Source organism: Balearica regulorum, chromosome 2 (assembly GCF_011004875.1).
Source record: "Balearica regulorum gibbericeps isolate bBalReg1 chromosome 2, bBalReg1.pri, whole genome shotgun sequence".
Lineage (NCBI taxonomy): Eukaryota > Metazoa > Chordata > Aves > Gruiformes > Gruidae > Balearica > Balearica regulorum.
The window spans coordinates 35,209,157-35,231,705 of record NC_046185.1 but is presented as its reverse complement, the minus strand read 5'-3'; the positions used below and the strand labels follow the sequence as shown (position 1 = coordinate 35,231,705).

At 40.2% G+C, this 22,549-nt stretch overlaps 1 protein-coding gene across 9 annotated transcripts in view; it reads right to left on the bottom strand.

Moving 5' to 3' along the window:
• STAU2 (staufen double-stranded RNA binding protein 2) overlaps nt 1-22,549 on the bottom strand; it is a 178,066-nt gene that overhangs the window by 153,100 nt on the left and 2,417 nt on the right. For 4 of the 9 annotated variants that reach the window (XM_075743883.1, XM_075743888.1, XM_075743887.1 and 1 more), the window contains exons 2-3: nt 3,841-4,048; nt 2,619-2,764 (exon numbers count right to left, since the gene is read on the bottom strand). In XM_075743883.1, the coding sequence (XP_075599998.1) occupies nt 2,619-2,764; nt 3,841-4,039 (345 nt within the window). In that variant the 5' untranslated portion in view covers nt 4,040-4,048. Of the gene's footprint in view, nt 1-2,618; nt 2,765-3,840; nt 4,049-6,249; nt 6,273-22,549 lie in introns of those variants that run through there. The other 5 variants (XM_075743885.1, XM_075743889.1, XM_075743891.1 and 2 more) reach the window with 3 other exon arrangements.

The window sequence follows — 22,549 nt, the reverse complement described above, 5'->3', positions numbered from 1 at the left end:
TGTATTTCTTATGTTCAACCTAATTACCTGATGGCTAGAAAGTGGAAATGCAAAGGCCACTGTGCTTTGTTCTTGTCTTCACTCCCCTGTGTTCATAAGGTCAGACTCCCTCAGCTCTGGCTCATCACTTTTTCTGCATTTAGAACTTTCTCTCCTCCTTCCCAGCCTTTTGAAGTGTTATAGAATCATTTTGGTTAGAAAAGACCCTTAAGATCACAGAGTCCAACCATTAACCTAGCACTGCCAAGTCTACCACTAAACCATGTCCCTAAGCGCCACATTTACACATCTTTTAAATACCTTCAGGGATGGTGAGTCCACCACCTCCCTGGGCAGCCTGTTCCTTACCACTTCCCCTCTTTGCTGTACAACCATCCAGTTTCTTTTGCCACTGTCTCTTTTGTCTCCTGAGATGCCACTGACATAAAAGCACAGAAGGAATGATCAATCTAAGGCACTTGAAAATGTCGTTTATGCTAACAAAGACTTTCTGTTTTTTCTTATGGTGAAGATTGCACCTGGAGGGCAGACTCCTAAAAACCCTGACAGTGCTATTGGGAAGCACCCCTTCTCTCCCAACTCCACTGTTTCTAGTTTCCCATTTCACCCCAGTTGTCAAAATTTAATTTCCAGAGACAACTAGAAAAAAGGATATAAAAAATAACTAGCGTTTGTGTCTACAAGACAACTGTAGACCATTTGTCTGAAAATCATGAAAACCACTAGTGGACAGGAACAGAGTATGTGTAGGAGGAAAGCAACGTGAGATGCCACTTAAATGCAAAGAGCAGCAGCAGCATTACATCCTTCAGGTCAGGCTTTCTAGGACAGACTCAGCTCTGCTTCATGTATTGTCAGGTATATCATCATATTACTAGCAAGACATTATATTAAGCTGCTAACACAGTCATAATAATTTCTATGTCTCTGCTTTGCGTAAGTCAAAGGTACACAAGTCTGCATAATAGTATTATCATCATCACCCTTGTTCTTCATCCCCTTCCCTCCTTTGTTTTTCTCATTTGCACAGGTCAAAATCAGACAATATTCTTCTTAGTCTACAGAGCACATTTGGGGGATTTTTTGGTTTTGTTTTGGTTTTTTTACCATTATGAGTGAAATAAACTGAAAAATTAAGAAATCCATTGAAAATCTGGCTTTCAAAAGTGCACTAAGGCTCAACTAATTTCAATGATATTAGTTCCTTTAAAAGTAATAACAAATACATGTGAACTATTTCTTATCTTGCAAAAATTTAAAGTATAGTATGAATGTAACGTAACATAACTCAAATCTCTGTACTGCTGAGGAATATGAACAGCCAAAACCTCACCTTTTGGTACAACCAAAGCACTTCTTATTTCACAATAACGGTAAAAAGGTAGCAAATTAAACATACAACACAACAGTGAAAAGTTACAGAAAGCGCAAGGGATGTAACATGCCACAACCTAAAAGCAACTGACCAGTGTATCCCATGGTGCGAAACGCCTCCAGGAAGGGGAAGAGCACTTCCATTTCAATTCGCAATGAGGGATCCTAAAAGCTTGCTGAGTCTCAGCAGCCCTGCACCTGCTGACATCATTTTCTCCAGCAAAAAGGATTCATGAACACCAGCCAAACCAGAAGGTCACTGATTTGCATCAACTCTGCGCTAGCTGGCAACATAACGTGCAACTGAGAAACAAGGGGCAACAGCAGAGTCAGCCCACGACTCACTGGAACTGTCACTACCCTGCAGTGTGACCCCAGTCTTACGAAGTTTTGCCACTCTAGAAATACCAAGTACAAAGCAGCTATCAATTACACCACCACCTCTCCCAGAGTTTTCAGGCTTTTTTCTCCTCCACTAGATTGCTCCTAACTAGGGAGGAAATTCAAAATTACATCTGAAAATTATCATCATGAAAATATCCCCCTGCATTCCCCATCATCCAAAAACATCCTAATTTGTCCTTACAAAATGAAGTTGGATATCAAAATTGATATGAGAACTGACCAAAATTAAATGTCAGTTCACTAGAAATTTTAATGCTATAGTCATATGAGGAGTCTTAATATCACTGTAAATCTTAAAGTTGCACAGAATTTAAAGGAAAGAACAATAATAAAGTTTGTGCCCTATAAAGCAAGATCCAAAGATACAGTATCAATGCAATCAACTTTATGGACACAGAATTGTATCAATAAGCACTTTAAAAAACAACACAAATGAACTTCATCGTCATCTGCACTACCGTGAAACAAATGCAGAGGTAGTTATTGGAGGCACGCCGATCTGGGAGAAGGATTCATGCAGCGTAAAAAGCAAATGCTCCATAATGATTAAGAAAGGGTGGTGATACCCTGGAAAGACCTTCACAAGGTCTTTATAGAGACCAACAAATATAAACTCAAAGATGTAGGTCAAAGTGAGGTACAAAATGATCTACAGGGCTTCAACAGAAATACAGACATACTTTCTGAAAGCGTAGAAAAAAAAGAAAGCAAAATAAAGAGCAGTAAGAAACACCCTACACTAGAAATGTGGCTGTGTTTGACAAGCGATCTCGTCCAGACCATGACATTATCTGTTCAGCATTTAACGTATGGCTCATCACCTGGAACTGTGACCTTACCTTGGCATGAGCAGGCCCTCTTTCATTCAGAAGCTTATACTGGGGTTGAATTCTATTGAAACGGGCTAACTCATTTACCAGACACATTGGAGTTTTCTCTTTGGGGTTTGCCATGTTATCTTGGAGAGGAGCTGTAAATAAAGAGTCTGTAAAGTTTTTGTGGAGAAATGTATTCTTCACAACTTCGCAAAGCTTTGCAAAAGCAGCAGCATGCTTAGAAAAGAAAATACTTTGGCTAAAAAATAATTTTTGCACATATGCTAAATACAATGGTTAAATACCATTTACATATTAACCATATGAGAATATTCATTTTACAATAACCATTTTGATTACATGCAATTTAAAAAAATACAACTGTTTCTTTCCAAAATGTCGCTGTAAAAGGTGACCGTATAGGAGGACATATACACATGCTACGTTTTCTGTGTCACCAAGGTTTACTGTCAGGAGTATACTGGTTCCAGGAACTGACTACTCTTTCAGAATGGTTTCTCAACACTTTGAAGCAGAAGTGGATAGCATAAGAATTGCAAGATAAATATAGCAGATGAAACCCTGTAGTCCCCGCTTGCTTCTCCCTGCTTCTTCCCAGTGTTTTAGACTTTTCTCACAATAATGAAGTCACTCTCGGAGCACTCCCAAAGAACACCTTTCCTCCCTCTTTAAGGATTTTGTTCTGCTTTTCTTAGACTGCTTACTTCGTGTATGCTGCCTTACTATTTTTTAACCTTCTGCTATTTCTTTTTTCAACTTATTTGTATTTATCCCTAACACGCACTGTCATTTCTTGCTGAGTTTTTTAGGATATAATTTCTGTATTTTATACCCAGTTCAGCATAGGAACTACAGCATTTATTAGGCTACAAAGGAAACACTGAATACTGCCAAGCAGTCTGAAGACATTCTGTTCTAGGGAAGAGAAATACACTTGGAGACCTTCCTGCACCACTAAAACTTCTCTATAAAAGATACGCTCAGAATTTGACAAAATAGACACGTTCTTTTCTGAGCTTTTATATCATTGATCAACACTTCACTGTAAGTCTGAGCTCAGTAAGAGAAACTTAATTTACTAAACAGTCTATTTAGCCAAAATATTTTTCTATAAGATCTTTTTCTTTATTCTAATCCTCTTTTAGACCTAACTTTTTTTTTATTTTAACAAGTCATCAGAAAGATTTATTCAAACGCCAAAGAAAATATACCTGGACCAACTTACCTGGTGAGTTGCTAGAAGGTGCAGGATCCACAAGGCCGGCAGTAGGACTGCTACAGCTGGCAGCAGATTCTGAAATGGATCCGTTCATTGAGGATGGCAGACCCAGTGTATTTGTAGTTGTAACTGGTAGGGGTAGCACCATAGGGGACATGGTAGGTCCGGACAGGTTTGTTGTAGTCTGCATCTTAACTTGTGCCATTTCCTATCACTGCAACAAACAAATTATTACAAACAGGGCACTTTGCATTTTGAATGTTAAATGACAGTGGTGATACTAACAGCAATTCTTTTTTGCTTCTGGATCTGGGTCACAAAACTATCCTCAAAAGTCATGTCTCTGTGCACATTACTTCCAAACTGTTGCACAGAGAAACAGAGCTCACAACCAAAGAAAATCTCTTGAACAGAACCCACATGCCCTGACTACAGGTTCTGTTGCTCAACTATGGGGTGACTCTGCCTGAAAGACAGTAGGAAGAATGATTATTCTAGAATAAAATTCCATATAATTATTCTGTGGATGAGATTGGCACCTGCCAATTCCTTCAAGGGAGGATGTCTGCAAAAAACTGCCAGAAATCTTTTGCCATAGTTTTTGCAGTAAAGTGCACACAAACAAGGCCACAAGAGAAAATCCCTATTTTTTTCTGCCTGTTACCAAGCTAGGAAAGAAAAAAATTAGAAGAGAAAACAACCAACCACCACGAACAACAACAAAAAAAGCAGCAAAGAAGCAAGTTTTGAAAAATTACTGCTTATCCAGTCAACACACTGGTGCACTGGTGGAGCACTTCAATCCTTATATAAATGACTAGCACAGGTACCAGGATTTCCTAAACTAGCCTTTAATCCAGTGCCTAAAGCATTTACCTGGAATATGCCAGGTACTAATTGTCTCTCTCCATCTGCCCAAATTAGTTCCTTTATTACCAATACCTGTTTCTGGCTAAGTCTACACTCGTAAACAACCAGAGTCAGGGCACGGCTCCTTCATACTATTCACCGAGAGCATGCTCCTTGGCAAAAAAATTGGCTACTGACAAAAAACTCCTGCAAAAACCACACAGGAGCAGTTCAGAGGCCGGGAGGCACCCCAGGCAATCCACTCAAATAAGCAAGGAGGCAGTCATTCTCAATCCTTTGGGGAAAAGTCTTGGGTTTCTCCTTTTGGCATGAGGAGCAAACAGGATCACAGAATCATAAAAAGGTTTGGGTTGGAAGGGACCTCAAAGATAATCTAGCTCCAACTCCCAACCCTCCACTAGACCAGGTTGCCCAAAGCCCCATCCAACCTGGTCTTAAACACTTCCAGGGATGGGGCATCCACAGCCTCTCTGGGCAACCCGTTCCAGTGCCTCACCACTCTCACAGTCAAGAATTTCTTTCTAACATCTAATCTAAATCAACCCTCCTTCAGCTTAAACCCATTACCCCTTGTCCTGTCACTACATGCCCTTGTAAACTGTCCCTCTCCAGCTTTCCTGCAGGCCCTCTTCAGGTACTGGAAGGCTGCTACAAGGTCTCCCTGGAGCCTTCTCTTCTCCAGGCTGAACAAGCCCAACTCTCTCAGCTTGTCTTCATAGGAGAGGTGCTCCAGCCCTCTGATCATCTTTGTGGCCCTCCTCTGAAGTCACTCCAACAGCTCCATGTCTCTCCTGTACTGGGGCCCCCAGAGCTGGACGCAGTACTCCAGGTAGAGTTTCATGAGAGCAGAGTAGAGGGGGAGAATCATCTCCCTCAACCTGCAGGTCACGCTGGTTTTGATGCAGCCCAGGATATGGTTGGCTTTCTGAGCTGCAAGCACACATTGCTGGCTCATGTTTAGCTGCTTGTCCACCAACACCCCCAAGTCTTTCTCCTCAGGGCTGCTCTCAATCCATTCTCCACCCAGCCTGTATTTATGCTTGGGATTGCCCTGACCCATGTGCAGGACCTTGCACCTGGCCTTGTTGAACTTCATGAGATTTGCATGAGCCCACCTCTCCAGCCTGTCAAGGTCCCTCTGGATGGCATCCCTTCCCTCCAGCATGTCGACCGCATCACACAGCTTGGTGTCATCGGCAAACTTGCTGAGGGTGCACTCGATCGCACTGTCCATGTCACTGACAAAGATGTTAAACAGTGCCGGTCCCAATACCGACCCTGATGAATGCCACGCATCACTGGACATCAAGCCATTGACCGCAACTCTTTGAGTGCGACCATCCAGCCAATTCATTATCCACCAAGCGGTCCACCCGTCAAATCCATGTCTCTCTGATTTACAGACAGGGATATCATGCAGGACAGCGTCAAATGCTTTGCACAAGTCTAGGATCATGCATTTTATTTAGTAGCATTGACATAGACTGTATTTTTTAGGGCTCATACACACGATATGATCTGTATAGAGTGGATAGAGAGATGAACCTTGTAACAACGAACAAACAGCCTGAGGACCTGGGACCTCTCCCAGCAGCAGCTCTGGCTAAGGCAGAGGAGGACAGGAGCCCAGCTCTGCTCCATCACAGGCAGCACCATTACCAGTAAGCTCTTTGCTATTTCTGCTGGGGTAATTCTGACTTCCTAAGCAAAAATCCCATCCAACACCTGGAAACCTTTCAAACTAAGGTCTTTTGAAACAAGTACAACTATATTATATGTTTTGATTACATCAGTACTCCCCCCCCCCAATCCATTAAAAAATATCCAAGTATCTCCAACTCAGAGGTTCAGTATTGTTAGATTAAGATCCCAAATCACTCGATACACCACAGATTGCAACTACTTTAGCACAGTTGCACTAGTTAATGAAAATAATAAATCCTATTACTATTACTCTGTGCTTTGGAGAAGAGGTTCAGACTGGAATGACATTTTTATTACTGAGGAAAGACAGATGACTGATTTAGATCTCTGGAAAGGCAAAAGTGGAAAAAAAAACCCCAAAAAACAAAAAACGAAGCTGAGATGCAATGACTTGCCCTTTTCATAATTATCATAAGTAAAATGCTAATAGTGACAGATTTTAAAAATACATATGCAGTCAGCTGAGATATATTCAAATACTTCATGTATTCAAAAATCCTAAATTTGGACTGTAAAAATCCTGCTGTCACTTAACCACAAATGTCATACAATACAGCAGTATTGTTAGAAGGGCCTAACTTAGAGACTGAGAATGTGTACAGCTATCGAATTCTTTGGTATGCCTCATGTTTAATTCTGATTTTAAATATATTAGTATACATCAGAATTAATTTAAAAAGTTTCTTAATTGTAAACATCAGTCAATGATGGCAGAATCAGGCCATATTTATTATACATCTTTAAAATGAAACCAATGTAGTATGAAATATCATCACAACAATTAAAGTTTAAGAAACTCCTTAGAGTATTTACAGCATTTTAGCTTACAACCATGAGTATGAGAAAGCCATCACTCATATAATACTGTACAAGATACTACTGAACACCTATTCTTGGGCCCTGCCAGTTGTGAATTACCCTTTCAGCTTCCAGTATTTTGAAAGCTTATTCTTCTTTTCAACAAAGCAGAAATTACTAATAACCAAATAAAATCATGTGGTTTATGAAGTATATTTATAGCTCCTATGGTATTGCTGGTATATTTTGTAGGATTGATCCTTTTCTATTAAGGATAAAAAATCAGTTTGATACTAGATCAAGGAACTGTAAAAATGAACAAGATAAAGTTTAGGAGAAAAAAGACATTCTTTATCCTACAGTAATATAAGTAGGAAATTAAACTGTGAAATCAGAATAAAATCATAACATATTAGGTGTTGGGGTTTGCTTATTTTATTAGTTTTCTTCTATATTTAAAGCTAAAGAACTCCTACAAGAAACTATGACTATTTCATAAATTAATCCACATAAACAAAGATGCTCAGGAGCTAAATATAATTGTAGGGACTAAACTCTTAAGTACATGAGATATGAAGATAATCAATTCGTAATCTGTGTGAAAAAAACACTAATAGAGAGACAACAGAGAGAACATGGTTGATATAGTGCTGTCATGTCATTTTCACATTACCATGCAAATAACCTTTGATATCATTGCAAAAAGGGGACAAAACCTATAGGCCTCATCTTTTCTTTACGTATTTTACATATATACCAGTGTTGTACTATTTTATAAACAGTGACGCAAAACCATTTTGGGGCCTTCCAGTCACAAGCACAAACCTGTGCTACTACAGAACAAAACACAGGACTTTGGGGAGAGGGATTTCACCAAGATGGTGAGAGATGGAATGCAGTTATATAATCAAAATAATATGAAATCTTCGATGCGGATACTTTTGAAAAATCTGGCATACACAAAAGGGATATTTATTTAGGATATCAGGAACACCATTAGAAAAGCCCGCGCACCTCATTCCAGATGGTTAACCCAGCTCCCGTCTAGGAAACCGCTACACCCAAGTGTCTCCAGAGGAGTTTCCCTCGATGCCAGGCGGTGGTTACAGATGCCCCGGTTGCTGTGAGAACGCTGGACTGCGCAGCTGGGGCTGCCAACCCTCTCTCTTTAGTGAGCCGCCAGCTGCCATGCTGAGACAGCACAGCAGTGATATTTCTTGAGGTCTTAATCACATACATGCCTACTCAAAGTCCACAAGCACTGCAGTTTTTGGAAAGTTAGATTCCAGAGCTCATGGTGCCTTCTCAAGTGCTGCAATCTTTTTTTCTCTCTTACTCTAACCTGCACGGCTGCATTGGAAATGCAACAACAGACATTCTGAGGGATGTAAATATACTACAATTGCATTTTACTTCATTTCTGCTTTTGAAAGAACTTTCTACACACGCAATTACACAGGTTTCAATAAACAGTTGGTATTAACTTCCTTGTCAAACTACGTATAAGTTGAGAATTTTCCTCTCACACTAAAAAAAAACAAACCAAAATAAACTCACATTAAAACAACAAAAACCCCTCCACATTTTAAAGTGAAAATATTGCTGTCAAATATTCCACTCATTTTTCTTGTGAGTTAGGAAATACAACATTAACTTAGTTATATTCACAGATGCAGAATATTTTCAACAACTGTGAATACACTCATGTTGTGTGTATACTAAAAAGCATCAGACAACATAAAGAATTACTTCTATTTTTTCTGATGATTATAATTTCTTGTACTTTTCTGGAACATTAATCACTTTATATCCTTAAATGTTATGACATAAGATATGAATTAAATGCTCAGGTGAAAGGATTCTTAGAATATGTCACACTAATTGAATAAAGACAGACAAAGTAGATAAGACAGCACAGAAAGTGGAAAACACAATGAATTTTCAAGTTAAACACACTTTCACAACATGGAAAAACTGAGAAAGCAACACTTGACTTGAAACACAAGTTGTCGTATGAAAAACCAACAGTCAGAGAAACTAATGACTTGAACAGCCAAAACAGAAGACTGGACTTCATCTGTGCAGAAAGTGAAAATGCATATATGCAGTAGGGTCTTACCACACTTTCACATACAACCCAAGGTACCAAATCTAATCTGTGTACAAGTATGCAACACGTGGCATGTACTATGTATTTGTGAAGTGCTTTACAAAGGTAACGACTGAGGGCCAGCCACTGCAAAGCAAGAAAAATTCCTTGACATATCTTGTATCTCATATACCCAATACGTCTGCTTATACCTTCTAATTGGTGCCTATTTCTCACAACAGCATCACATTAATGATCATAGAATCATAGAATGGTTTGGGTTGGAAAGGACCTCAAAGATCATCTAGTTCCAACTTCCCTGCCATGGGCAGGGACACCCTCCACTAGACCAGGTTGCCCAAAGCCCCATCCAACCTGGTCTTAAACACTTCCAGGGATGGGGCATCCACAGCCTCTCTGGGCAACCTGTTCCAGTGCCTCACCACTCTTAAGAGTAAAGAATTTCTTTCTAACATCTAATCTAAATCGACCCTCCTTCAGCTTAAACCCATTATCCCTTGTCCTGTCACTACACTCCCTCATAAACAGTCCCTCACCATCTTTCCTGTAGGCCCCTTCAGGCACTGGAAGGCCACAATTAGATCCTTCTCTTCTCCAGACTGAACAATCCCAACTCTCTCAGCCTGTCCTCATAGGAGAGGTGCTCCAGCCCTCTGATCAGCTTCATGGCCCTCCTCTGGACACACTCCAACAGCTCCACGTCTCTCCTGTACTGGGGCCCCCAGAGCTGGACGCAGTACTCCAGGTGGGGACCTGATCCCAGGTCCTTTTCTGCAGGATTGCTACCCAGCATATTCTAGCCTGTGCTCTGTGAATCTGACCATTCTGCAGCTAATGAGATTTTGTTCTTGTCTTCCTTGAATTCCCTTATTAAAAAAAAAAAAAAGAGAGAGAAAGCAAAAAGACAATTGTTTCAATTTTTCAAGATCACACTGAATTCTAATTCTAGTTCTAAAATGTTTGCAGTCTCCTCCAAGCCTGCTTTATAGCATCTACAAATTAAATAAGTGTACTGATTCATCCACATCATTACTGAAATGTACAGGAACAGCATTACAAGAGATGGGGGGCAGTGTCTAAGCAGGCAGCATCTCAAGGTTTTTTCCAGACTAACTCATGCTTTGGTTATCAGCTTGTTAAAGCGATTCTTCTGCAAAACTCCCAAGTCACAGAACTCTAATAAAGTTAATGGTTTCCTAACTAAGGAGGGTTTAGTTTTAGCCTTAAAATTTCATTATGCTTTCCATTCTCCTTCTGTTCTCCTGATATTAGTTCACTCAGTTACACAAAAGCATACAAAACCGTCAAAAGGTAAAATGTGTTTCTTGTGTGCCGTTTCTCACATTTACGCCAAATATCATACATGGATGTACATTAATATAAAAACTACTACAGAAGTCCTAACCTTTATGTAATTTCTTTTTACTGTGTTGTATCTAGCAGCTTATTTGGGGATGACAGAAAACACAAAGCTCTGCATTACCTTCAGAGCAGCTGTTAATTGAATCTTTTCTCTTCTATAAAACCAAATAACAAGATAGCCACACGGCAGCAGTTTAGCAAGAGCATGGCTTAAAGTAACAGTCAGCAGATGGTCATCTGGAATTACTAACAAAATTTATCTTATTTATATGTTTTTAAATAGGTAAAATTGACAAACTATGCATGAAATCACACAGGGTCTCTCTATATTGTATATCACTGCTGGTCCGCACTGTTTGTCCTCTCCATTTGCTCCTCCATCAGTTTGTTGCGTTTTGCCTTACTAGGGGTGGTTTGCCACAGCCAAACTGATCTAATGACTGTCTGCCATAGCAGGGGACAATCCCGCATCCTCTCTTCCTAGCAAAGAGCTAATACTTTTCTGTCCATTTACCTCACTGAACCAGCTCACGGGCGGGTAGGGAGGAAGATCAGAGGAACGTCGGTGTCTGCACAGGGAGGGCCATAAGCTCCTGACCTGGAATGGGTGCAAGGAATCAGCCCTTTCAACTCCTGCTAATCAGCTTAGCTTTGCTGTCAAACCATACACCGAAGTTCAGCTCCTTCACGCTGTTCCACATAAAACGTGCGATCTCAACCCTAATGATTTAATCTTCAGAAACTTGTGGCCTGTGTTTTGTTTTGTTGGGTTTTTTACAGTGTCTTACACTATAGAATCTTAACTTCAGTGCAAATCTAGACATAGCTACTGGCTATGTAACAACTAAGTAATACATGAGAGCAAGTGAAGTTAGGCCTTAAAAGCGTTTTAGTTTCCTGAAGTAGGAGGAAAAAACAAAACTAAACAAAACAAAACACTCTTTTATTTTGGTTATTTTGATAAAATAATTTACAGACAAAGACAAAGACAAAAACACACACAAAAAGGAAGGTGAATTGACACAGAATATTAGGGACTAATACTCCAAATCCAAGGAGCTACAAGGCTTACAAAAAAGTTCCCCTACTTGCTCAGCGCTAAACCCAGCCTCTGAGGACTGACTAATTACTACAGCTCCTTACAAGTGGTTTCCTTTGCTCTTGGCCTGGAGCAGAAGGCAAGGCAGGGCCAGGCGGCTGCAGTGAACACCAGGTCAGAACATTAAATCCTATCACACTTTTGGAAAACACAGAAGTTGTTTTTGTAAGGATATTATCATCCACAGAGGAATTTCCTTTGTAAACTCCTATATACGATCAGTAAGAAGCTTTCTGAGGAGAGGCAGGAAGGTATTTTTGGGAAAAAAAAAAATCAAGTAGGAAACTGAACAGATTAAAAATCTGCACTCGCAATACTTTTCAGCCACTTCTTCAAACAGCAATCAGCTCAACTTCCCTTTTGAATTGCTACACAGAACAAGTACATTAAAACAAAAAAAAAAAAAAAGGCTTAAGACTCAGAAGACTGAGCTAGAAACTGCTTCATCTCACAAACTTCTTCCATCATGAAACTATATCAGTTCCCTAATCTCCAATACTATGTTGACTCGAGATGCTACATGAAGCATACATATCTCTAAATCAATGACCAGATTACCATTACTTGGGAATATACGTATTATTAACATCTGTCACCAATTCAATCCTCCTCTAACAATTCTCTTTACAATAGCTTTGTGTAATTTTGAAAAGAAAGGAAAATTTCCAAACAAACACAACCCAGACAAACAAGGTATCTAATTATGGAATAAAAACCTAAACCCTAAGATTTTCTCAACAAAAATGACCAGAGGTGGGGGGTTTTCTTGCTGTTTAATTATGATGTGTTAATAACAGGGCTAGAATAGAAAAGGCTTACCCTGCAATCGAGATAAGATTCATACAACTTGAAATACACAGCATATGTCACAGAGCAAACAAATGTAATAAGCAAACATTTTGGATGTAGTAAATTGCTTAAGCCACTACAGCAAAAGACAAGTAACTCATATGAAAAAACGTGTGACCTACAAGGCCATCTACATGCACAGTGTATCTCACACCATTTGGAACTGCTGTACAGTGAGATATGAGGATTCAGGTAAGGATTAAAGACATCTATAATTTAGGTTTCCAAATATAAGGAAGGTGTCGAAACTCCCACCGGAGTCAAAGGAAATATAGTATGGAACTCAGTAGTCCACCCATGGTTACCAAGGCCACTTAAGCTGCCCTAAGATAGCACATCTAGATACCTGCATATTCCATCGGCTGCTGCTTCAACAAGCAGAAGTCCTCTCTCAGAAGACCCATGCCACATATGCCACTGCACGTGGCAGATGGTTCAGATAAACCCGAACATTAAAAGGCAATGAAATGGCAATAATGTATGTGTTTAAACGAATGTGTTACACCACAAGTCGATACAGCCAGCGGGCCCAGGGAGTTATTCAAGGTGATCAAGCAGCAGGCTTCTGCTTTAGGATTAGCTGAAATACTCAGCTGAGTGCAGTTGAAGACTAGACAGAATAACTTAGTGTCTCAAACTGCACTAGATACTGAAATACAGGCAGCTGAAACCTACCCAAAGTCTACTGCCAAACCTGTCTTCAACAAATAAGTGATCACGGACCTTATTAAAACTAACAGACACAATTACAGAAGCAAATAAATTCCCTTGCAGAGAGGTTTGCCACATAATATATTTGCCTAAGACAGGACTTTTTGTAAGGAATGATGGAAAACACAGAGGTTAGGGCCCTGACTGTAATTGTACACATTTGCATGTGCAAGAGCCTAAAAACTTATAACAACAGCAACTTAACAGAAAGTGAAGCATACTGACAGGCAGGAATGCAACTCTTCCCTTGCTGCCCTGGCAACAGCAAGGCTGACATGAAAAAGCTGAGAAAGGAGCAACTCAGGCCACGGTGTATCTTTCTCCGTACAGCAAAACTGAACAACCCCAGCCTGTACACATGGCTAATCTTCTCTTCTTTCAGAGACATTATAGTCAGGTCCTGTGTATACTGGACAGTCACTTGAATTCTCAAGTGGAGACTTCGCAGGCAGATATGAAACAGAGATCCTAAGTAAAGAAACTTTATTAATATCCATCTTGAACCCTGATGGAAAAAAATGATTGATATTCTCATAAAGCAACCTCATTAACACCAAAGATCACTGAGGCAAAGGCTGAAACAAAACAAAAAACCCAAACATCCGGAAATCCCTTAGAGAAGACAGTCTGTGACCAGAGCGAACACTTCGTGGGGACAGCTGCTTGGCATGGGGGAAGTTTGGGAAGCTCTAATTACAGAACTCCTGCTTGAAATGACAAGGGAGATCAATCAGATTATCAACTCAAAGGTTTCAATGCCAGAAGAAAACTACAAGATAAGGAAAGGCAATCTATTGCATCAGAAAACGAGCCAGGCGGGCATCCCAACGCTTTTCAACCTGTTTATAATCCAAAGCCCAAGGGGGGAAAGATTAGGTCGTTTCATATAAATGTCCACTACTTTACAAAGAGAAACTCATCAGAAAGTTTATTAGTCTCAATTTATTGTCGCTGTCCAGAAAACAGAGAGGATGATCAAAAAGCCATGGAAATTTCCAACAGCTGATATGAGCTAACCCAGTTCTCGCGCTGCCACAAACTTTATGCCCAGCAAAGACACCAAACCAGCCAGCCAGAATATTGCAGTTTGACACAGCCAGCACACCCTGAATTATTACAGAGAAGAAAATGGGACGCTCCTCCATGAAACAGCAAGGCCTTCTCTGTGGAAGGCTTTCCACATCCAAAACCCATCATGGCTTCAGGTATATCCAAAAATTTAACTTACAGATGCCTATACAGTCTTACAGATCAGAGACAGGCCATCAAACACACTCCTCTACACTAGAGGGTAATATCCTTCTTTGCATTCATCTACTGCAACTGGGAGCAACCACTAATCCAAAGGACAAAAGCTGTCTGTCCAGTATTGTAACTCTTTAGATCTCTTCCTTCCGTGACTGTAAACCACCTATGACTTCTTGAAAGCTGAAAACTTGTATCTCCCCAGACACTCTGTGATACACAGTCATATCTGTAAGTTTGTGAAAAGATGACCTCATCTGGTCCCACAATCCTTGGAGAAGGGAGAGCAGGACAATCAAGAGAGACTCTAGGCAACACTGACACAAATGAAGCTGAGTTTCCAGGGCTACCTCAAAATTTACCCACACAAAACAGTTCAGAAAAGTTCAAGGAGACAACTAATCAATTTAGTGACTCCAGAAATTGTGAACACAGATGCTAAGATTAGAAAAATGTGAAATGAATTCTTGGATTTTTTTTTTTCCCCTGCCTGGGATAAGTCATTCAAGTGTAACCATTTAAATATTCTGCTGAGACTCAAAGGGTTATACAGAAATGGTTATTGGCTGCCATCGTATACAGAGGTCATCGTACCATCTTACTGCAGATGATGGGCGGGTAAACCACATTCGCCTTAGGTTAAATAAAAATGAATTACTAAGCTTTTTCATGAAGAAAAATAGCTGAAAAGAAGGGAAGCCTAAGCCACTAGTTTAACAATCAATCATCAGCTTAAAAGTGCAGAAGGGGATTAAGTAAGTAAATGAAAAAAACATGACTCAGTCTTGACACACTGCTGCTACAGACTCGTTTGCATCAAAGCTGTAATTAGTTCGTTATTTGTGATATTGGAGTTTAATCGGAGCTCCTTGCAAAAGTCCAGTTTTTTATTTAATTAGTATTTTAAAATTTCCTTCATATATATTTCTAAAAGCTGGATTTTTTCCAATTTGTGGTAGCAACTAGTAGTTATATTCCTAACATCTGAAATAAGCTTTGACTGACTTTAAATTACTAAATACTCTTATTCTAAGTGAAACATCCCTCCAACTGTTACTTTGTTCTGAAGCAGGCAAAAATTACTTCTTCACTAAAAGTTTATTCCCTAACTAGAAATTGCATATTATTAATAGAATGCAGAAAATTATCTCGGTTTTCTTTGGCTGCCTGTGACAAACTACTTCTCAGACCATTTCAAGAAACAGCTCAGTGGAGTAGCAGAAACATGCCTTTTTCTTTGCAAAAGGTTACAGCTCTTGCTACCAGCCCTCCTCACACTGAAATCATTCCCCTGTCATTAACAGCTACAAGCTCCTCAGAGGAGGTTTCAGTAGACAAAGTGGTGGGTGTTGTGCTCTGTTGTCAGAAGTAGATCACATTCTGTTTTGCGTACCTTTTTTTTGTTCTTCATGACTGTATTTAAACAAAAACAGTATTTCAAAGCTAGAGTGATGAATGCCCACCTTGAAGTCTCACACAGCTTCCAAGAAGTTGCAGCTCCTTGACACAGCTGGGGTCAAATTGCCATCTGCTGTTCATGAATCACTCCTGGAGTTCCTCCTTCTCTCAGAGCACCCATAGACACATTTTGCAATGCTTGGATAAAAGGTAATTTCAACACACAGCTCATGAGACGAGCTCGCTGGGAGACAGAATGGGACCTCTGCTCAGAGGTGTAGAGTACCTTGTCAGATCAGGAGTTCTGCAATAGTTCAAAGAGCCCCTTCCCTACTTTAAGTTCAGCTCTTCTCAGTCGATGAATAAAGGTAAAACAATTACTGAGTATTGGATTGGGTGTACCAAGTTCTCTGACTGAAGTAAAGCACAAAATCTATGTTTTCAACTGGACAAAATTAACGGTTTAGAGATGCTATGTTTGGGGGCAGGGCGTGAACAGTTGCAGAACTGATGACACCAGCCCAGCTCAACAACAATGAAAACAGAGTCCAAAAATTAAGGAAGTGGACAGACCATATATAGCCAGTGGTGACCTGGGGCCACTAACACTGGACTCCAGCAAACAAGACAGGAACAGACATGCGCCTGGAAGAGTTTAAGAGAAAGCCAAAGGGAATGGAGCTAACCGATCCAGCCACATGCAGCAAGCAGCTATTAATGCAGACGACTCAAGCATCCTGAGAATGAAAAGAATCATCAACAACTCAGCATAGTACACAAGGACAGCAATCACCTATTGATTCCTTGTAGCAAACCCATGCTTTGGTGAGAAATTATGAAGTTGTTCAATGAAACAGTCAAATAAATTATTTATCTTTAGAAGAAACTACAGATTATAGAAGATTTTGACAATCCAGGAAGAGGAAAAAGTCCTAGTGGCATACTCACAAATCCCTTCAGAGTTAGCAAAGGCAGAAAACACTGAAGAAAACCTGCTGGATATACGATCAGTGCTAAACATTATAAACTTGCTGCACATTGAGCACACATTCTGCTGCAGCGCAGAGACTGCACGCAGCTGGCAGGATAGCAAAAGATGAATCTCTGGAGTTGAATCAGCGAGGAGGATACTAAACTAACAACCAACAACAGAAAGGAAGAGTGCTGATAAAAAGAGATTTGGTTCAAATTGAACACACTGTGAGTGCACAGAACCAGCATGACAAAACCAGACTTTTTCCTCCAACTCCTTATGTACCAGTGGTTAGGAGTATCAAGTAGGATATATCAGAAGAGAGCAAATAAAATATCCATACATACAGTTGATGATTCAAAATAACTTGTTCTGTAGACCAAAGGAAGTTATAAGCGTAACTACTACAGGAAAAAATGTAAACGAACTGTGAATTAAAATTTGGAATTCTTTCAAGTATTTTTAGACAGATAAAGAGTCAGAAATAAAACAAAGGACAACTCTGGCTAAAAGTGCAACCTGATCCAGTGGTAACATGAAATTATTTAAAATAAAAGGAAACACCACCTAGAAATGAGTGAAAGTGAAAAAGAAGTTTGCATACATGAGGAATGACAACACTGTTCACAATAGCATAGGCTCACAACTACCTGGAGACAGATGGATGATGCTCTGAGCCACTCTTTAAAGGAATGTCTTTCTCACCTCTTACTGTACTTTCAAGACTCCATGGCCATTAGCTTCAGCAGGGTAAAGTTAGCTTTTGTGCCTCTGGAACCAAAGCGAAAGAATAAACTTGCTTTGAACTTGCAGGGACCTAACATTTCTGTTCACTACTGAGCTAAGGCTCCTGTTCCTTACCTTCAAAACCAAAATCAAATAAACAAAAAGCACTTCAAAAGGGAAGAAGGACCCTGTTTTCCAGATCTCCAACAGAACACACACTATTTGACTACATATATATGCCTAATACAGTCTCACCTCCTGCAAAAGATTGTTCCTCGTTAACAAAGGGAAGGAGTCATCTTAGCCCGAAGGCCATCCAACATCTAGGTTGCGATGACCCACAGCAGTTTAGGTAGAAGTGCAGAGCCCAGAGCTGTGGAGCAGAGGTCTGCAATCCAGCGCAATCGCAGACACACACACATTTGAAAAGCAGTCAGCCCTGGAACTAGAACTGCCTCGGCTAACCCTGTTCACCTGCACTGCTCTGTCCTGCCTGATCTTGGGGACGTATTAGGTATATCAGTTTGAGAGTTACTATGTCTTCCTTGCTCCTGTCAGCTATGAGGTGCCTGAGCAGAGGTAAACAGTACCGGGCAGTATTTGCAATCATAGCAAATAAAACTGCTTCTTTTTTGGTGCTAGATGTCAAAATTCCTAGTGAGCCCAGAGTTGGCTTAAAAGCCTTGAAATGGTTCAAAGTACTACTGTGACCAAAAAAAAAAAAAAAAAAATCCATAATGGGTAAGTTGCTGCTTGCATCTCTTTTAAAATACTTGAAGTATGGTATTAAAGCTATGGTACTAAAGATCTGTTTCAGCAGCTACAACAGCAGTTTGCTCTCATGCCTACCTGTAATGAAGGTGAATGTTACAAAGGGGCTCTGATTGCAGTGGGATTTGAAGGGAACCAGAAAAAGAAGAGTCAAAGTTTTACATACGATTTAATGGTCACATGAAAAAGGGCCTCCAAAGCCATCTCCTCTGGTGAGTTGATACTGACAGTAATTTAAGGAATGACCAGTTTCAGAAGAGCCTTGCAACATAACAGCTAAAGAAAAGTACTATATTAATTCTTCTCCTGGGACCTGGCAAATACCTTTGGTTGTTTGCAAGTCCACATCTAGAACATCTTCGTGAGTGACAGCTCCATCAGGTCCGTGGAAATGGGATCCAGTTGTGGCACCTTCAATGACTTTTCACTTGTTTAAGGCTCTAAGCGATAAAGGCTGCCCAGTTGAAGAGGGGTGAAGAAGAGATGATGTGGATTGTTCTCCCTTCCAAAGAGGTCAAATCCCATATCTAACCCTGTGGTTTCAGCTAAGACAGAACATTGAGAGATGTCCTGAGAAACTGGAGTGAGCTTTACCTGCCTCCTGATCCAGGACAAGCTTCTCATCCCCTTCCACAAAGGACAGACAGCCTTAGCTGCATGCAGAAGCTGAGAGGACACCTATTTCATACAAGACCAGTAAGTTTCTTGCACTGAATTGTAAGAGAGTCAGAAGGATTTTCAAGAAAATCCCTCTGTAGCCATTCATGAAGATTCCCAGGCCTTAAACGGGTACAAAAGGAATGTTTCTTGTGTACATACTCTCAAGCAAAATACCCACTGGCAAGGTCCACCCGAGGAACATTGACACCACAGACCAAAAGCAGTTCGAAGCAGGGACTAAGTACTATCAGATACACAGGACTGGAACAAAAAGCAGAGAAAACATTTTCCACTGTCTGGAAAGGAAAAAACCCTGCAAGCTAGCATCCGGGACTGAAGAAGGATCAGAAGCGGGAGTAGGGGGTGGGGAGCGGGGAACGACACCGACAAAAAAACAAACCAAAAATGAACACATGACTTTTTAACAAGAAATTTTAGATTATTTCTTGTTCTTACATTGACTAACAAAGCCAAAGCTCCTACAGACTTTGTTATTTATTTCATTTATTTGTATCAGTACAACTGGATATACTACAAATTGACCTAACATTGCTCTGTATCAGCTCTGCACTTTTACCTTGGGAACAGTGTATCTTTATTTCTTCCCTTCAAAATGTATCAGTTCTATGGATGTGTAGTCTAGGTGACATAGAAGTAGTTCTCTCTTACAGCCAGTTACTTCTCCAGACAACTCCAGTTACTGACATCAATCTGCACGTTTAGTATACTGAAATTTCCTTATTATTTGTATAACACTACTTTTTTTTTTTTTTCAACTGAGTTTATTGTATAAGAAACTGGAAACTACAAATACAAAACAGCTGCCAAAAATAAGAAACTAAGAATAGCAATAAAAATTAGGTTCCTCGTCTCTTAAAGACCTCTTCTTGTTCCAACAGGTAGCCATTTCCATTGCAAGAAACTTCCCCTGAAAATCTGGTCTCCTATGCTCAAAAACATTTCCTTCAGCCTGGAGACAAACAGCCTCCTCAAAGCTGGCAAGCAGCGGAACTGGAAGCGTGACCACTGCCAGTATGACCCTTTGGAAGTTTTCAGGAGAAGATGAGACTGTAAACATACCCTTTGAGCATGTGGTACTATGGTAAACATCTTAGTAAGCCGTCTTTTCCCAGAAACTAAGGATAGCAGGTTAACCCATAGTCACCACAATACTCAGCCACCGGCTATCACTGGGAACCTCCCCAAACACCAATGGGAGTCTCTGCCCAAACACTGATTTCTAATTAATCTAAAAAAAGCCCACCTCCCCCAATCATTTTAATGGTGACTAAATTAGAAGATTATGAGGATACAGAAATATACTGAAACCACAAAATTAAATAATTTAATATGCAAAAAAGACTATCATTTACCAGGACAAAAATATTTAAATTTCATAGTTTGATTTTATTTGGTTAAGTATCTATGAATTTGTAACATACTAGTGATGTACTATACAGAATCATACTTGACTAAAACAAAAGGAAAGATGTGGTACGACACAGGTGAGTACACTGTGACCCTGCAGTACAGATTTTACTACTGGGAAAGTTTCCAAGTACTACCAGCTTAAAAAAAAAAAACCAAAAACAAACAAACAAAAAAAACCAACAACAAAAAAAAAACCCACAACACAAAACAGTTGCTGTTGAGATGAAGTATGAACAAACTTTAGCAGCTACAGACATGCATGTGACTTTAGTATTACACTACCACAGATGGTTTTTCAAAATTAATTTTTAGATTAGGAGTTGTGACAAGCAATTTTTTAAATTTTAAATAGTTTCCAGAACAATGCCTGACAAGACGTCTCTCAGATTTTTACTGAACTCTTGATCTTTTAATGCAAACATACTTCAGATAATGCTGACCATGACTGGTCGCTGACAATGAGCAGACCCCCTAAATGCAGAGCCCTTGACTTTTAATATATATATAGCTATTAACTGTGTTATACACGGGTTCCATTTCCTCTCTTCCTGGAGTTTGTCACGTGCTCCCACCAACTCTGTTTCCCCCCGGCACCATATATCCTCTCCTCCCTAAGCAAAACTGCCAGCCCCATTCCCTGACCTGCCTTTGCAGGACACCAGCCCCATGCTTTATATATATGCCCCTTTACCCAATTAAAACCCCTGCCTTATCCTTCTGACCTCCTGGCTTCAGAGTCCACGTATATGGTATCTGCCAGCAAAGAGCAAGCAGACGAAAAAGGGGTGGTGGGGTGAGAGCCCCAGGCAGGGTCTCTGGCAGCTCAACCTTTACATGGGTGTATTTGCCAGCATTAATGTGGTGAAATCAGCAACAGGAACGGCCGAGAAGCATAAAAGCAGAAAGGGGTAGCAGAGATTCCGGGTTTCCTACGTGGATTTTGATATCAGTACCCACAGCAGCTTTGAGAGCGCCATTCTCTGCCTTTGTTTCTCTTCCTCTTTTTGGAAGAGAGAGAAAATTCAAGAATTATTGTGAAAAATACAGGCTTGGAGTGACCCAAAGATTAGAAATGCAAAATAATTGGTTCTGGCAAAAGACAGGCCTAACTCATCTTACAGATCTTGCTGTTGCTGATAAGAAATCAACGTAAGCAGGGGAAGGAAAAGTGAAGCTTTGGTGGCTCATTAACAGAAGTTACATTGTTGCAGTTATCCTGAAAAGATGCAGTTAGGTCCTTCCCCACCACCTCAGTGTGACCCATGAGAGGAAGCAGATACTTGACTCTCCCAATGGGAGAAAATCTGTGCACATGTATACATGTGATTTATGAAGCATACATCAAAAAAAATTGGCACTAAACCCCACACACTTTATAAGGCCCGCTCTCCAATGGTATGATATTATAAGATGTATTTTGGGCTGAAGGACTGGACATAATCGCTGAGAGTTTATTCAGTCTTTTCAAAGACTGACAAATCAATAGCCACGTATTTTGGGCAGGTCCAAAACAAACTGCCTAGATAGAGCATGACAGGTGCAGCTTTCCTAATGGTTGGAGAAACAGTCTTGGAATCGGAGGATCTGCTTCACTACAGCCTGTTGCCTAACCTTCCCAAGGTCACTTTTCACAACACTTTACAAATAAAACACACAGTATTTGATTCACTTCCCATATTCACACCAATGTAAACTAGGATTACAGTGCAGTTATGTTTATAAACTTGTGTAGGAAAATCAATCCCAAATATTTGCCCCCAAGGAACGGGCTGGTTGAGTTAAGTGCCTATTTAAACTTGGTCAGGTCAAAGATGGGGATAAACTTTTTAGTAGGGCCTGTTGTGATAGCACAAGGGGTAACAGTTTTAAACTAAAAGAGGGTAGATTCAGAGCAGATATAAGGAATAAGTTTTTTACAATGAGGGTGGTGAAACAGTGGAACAGGTTGCCCAGAGAGGTGGTAGATGCCCCATCCCTGGAAACATTCAAGATCAGGCTGGATGGGGCT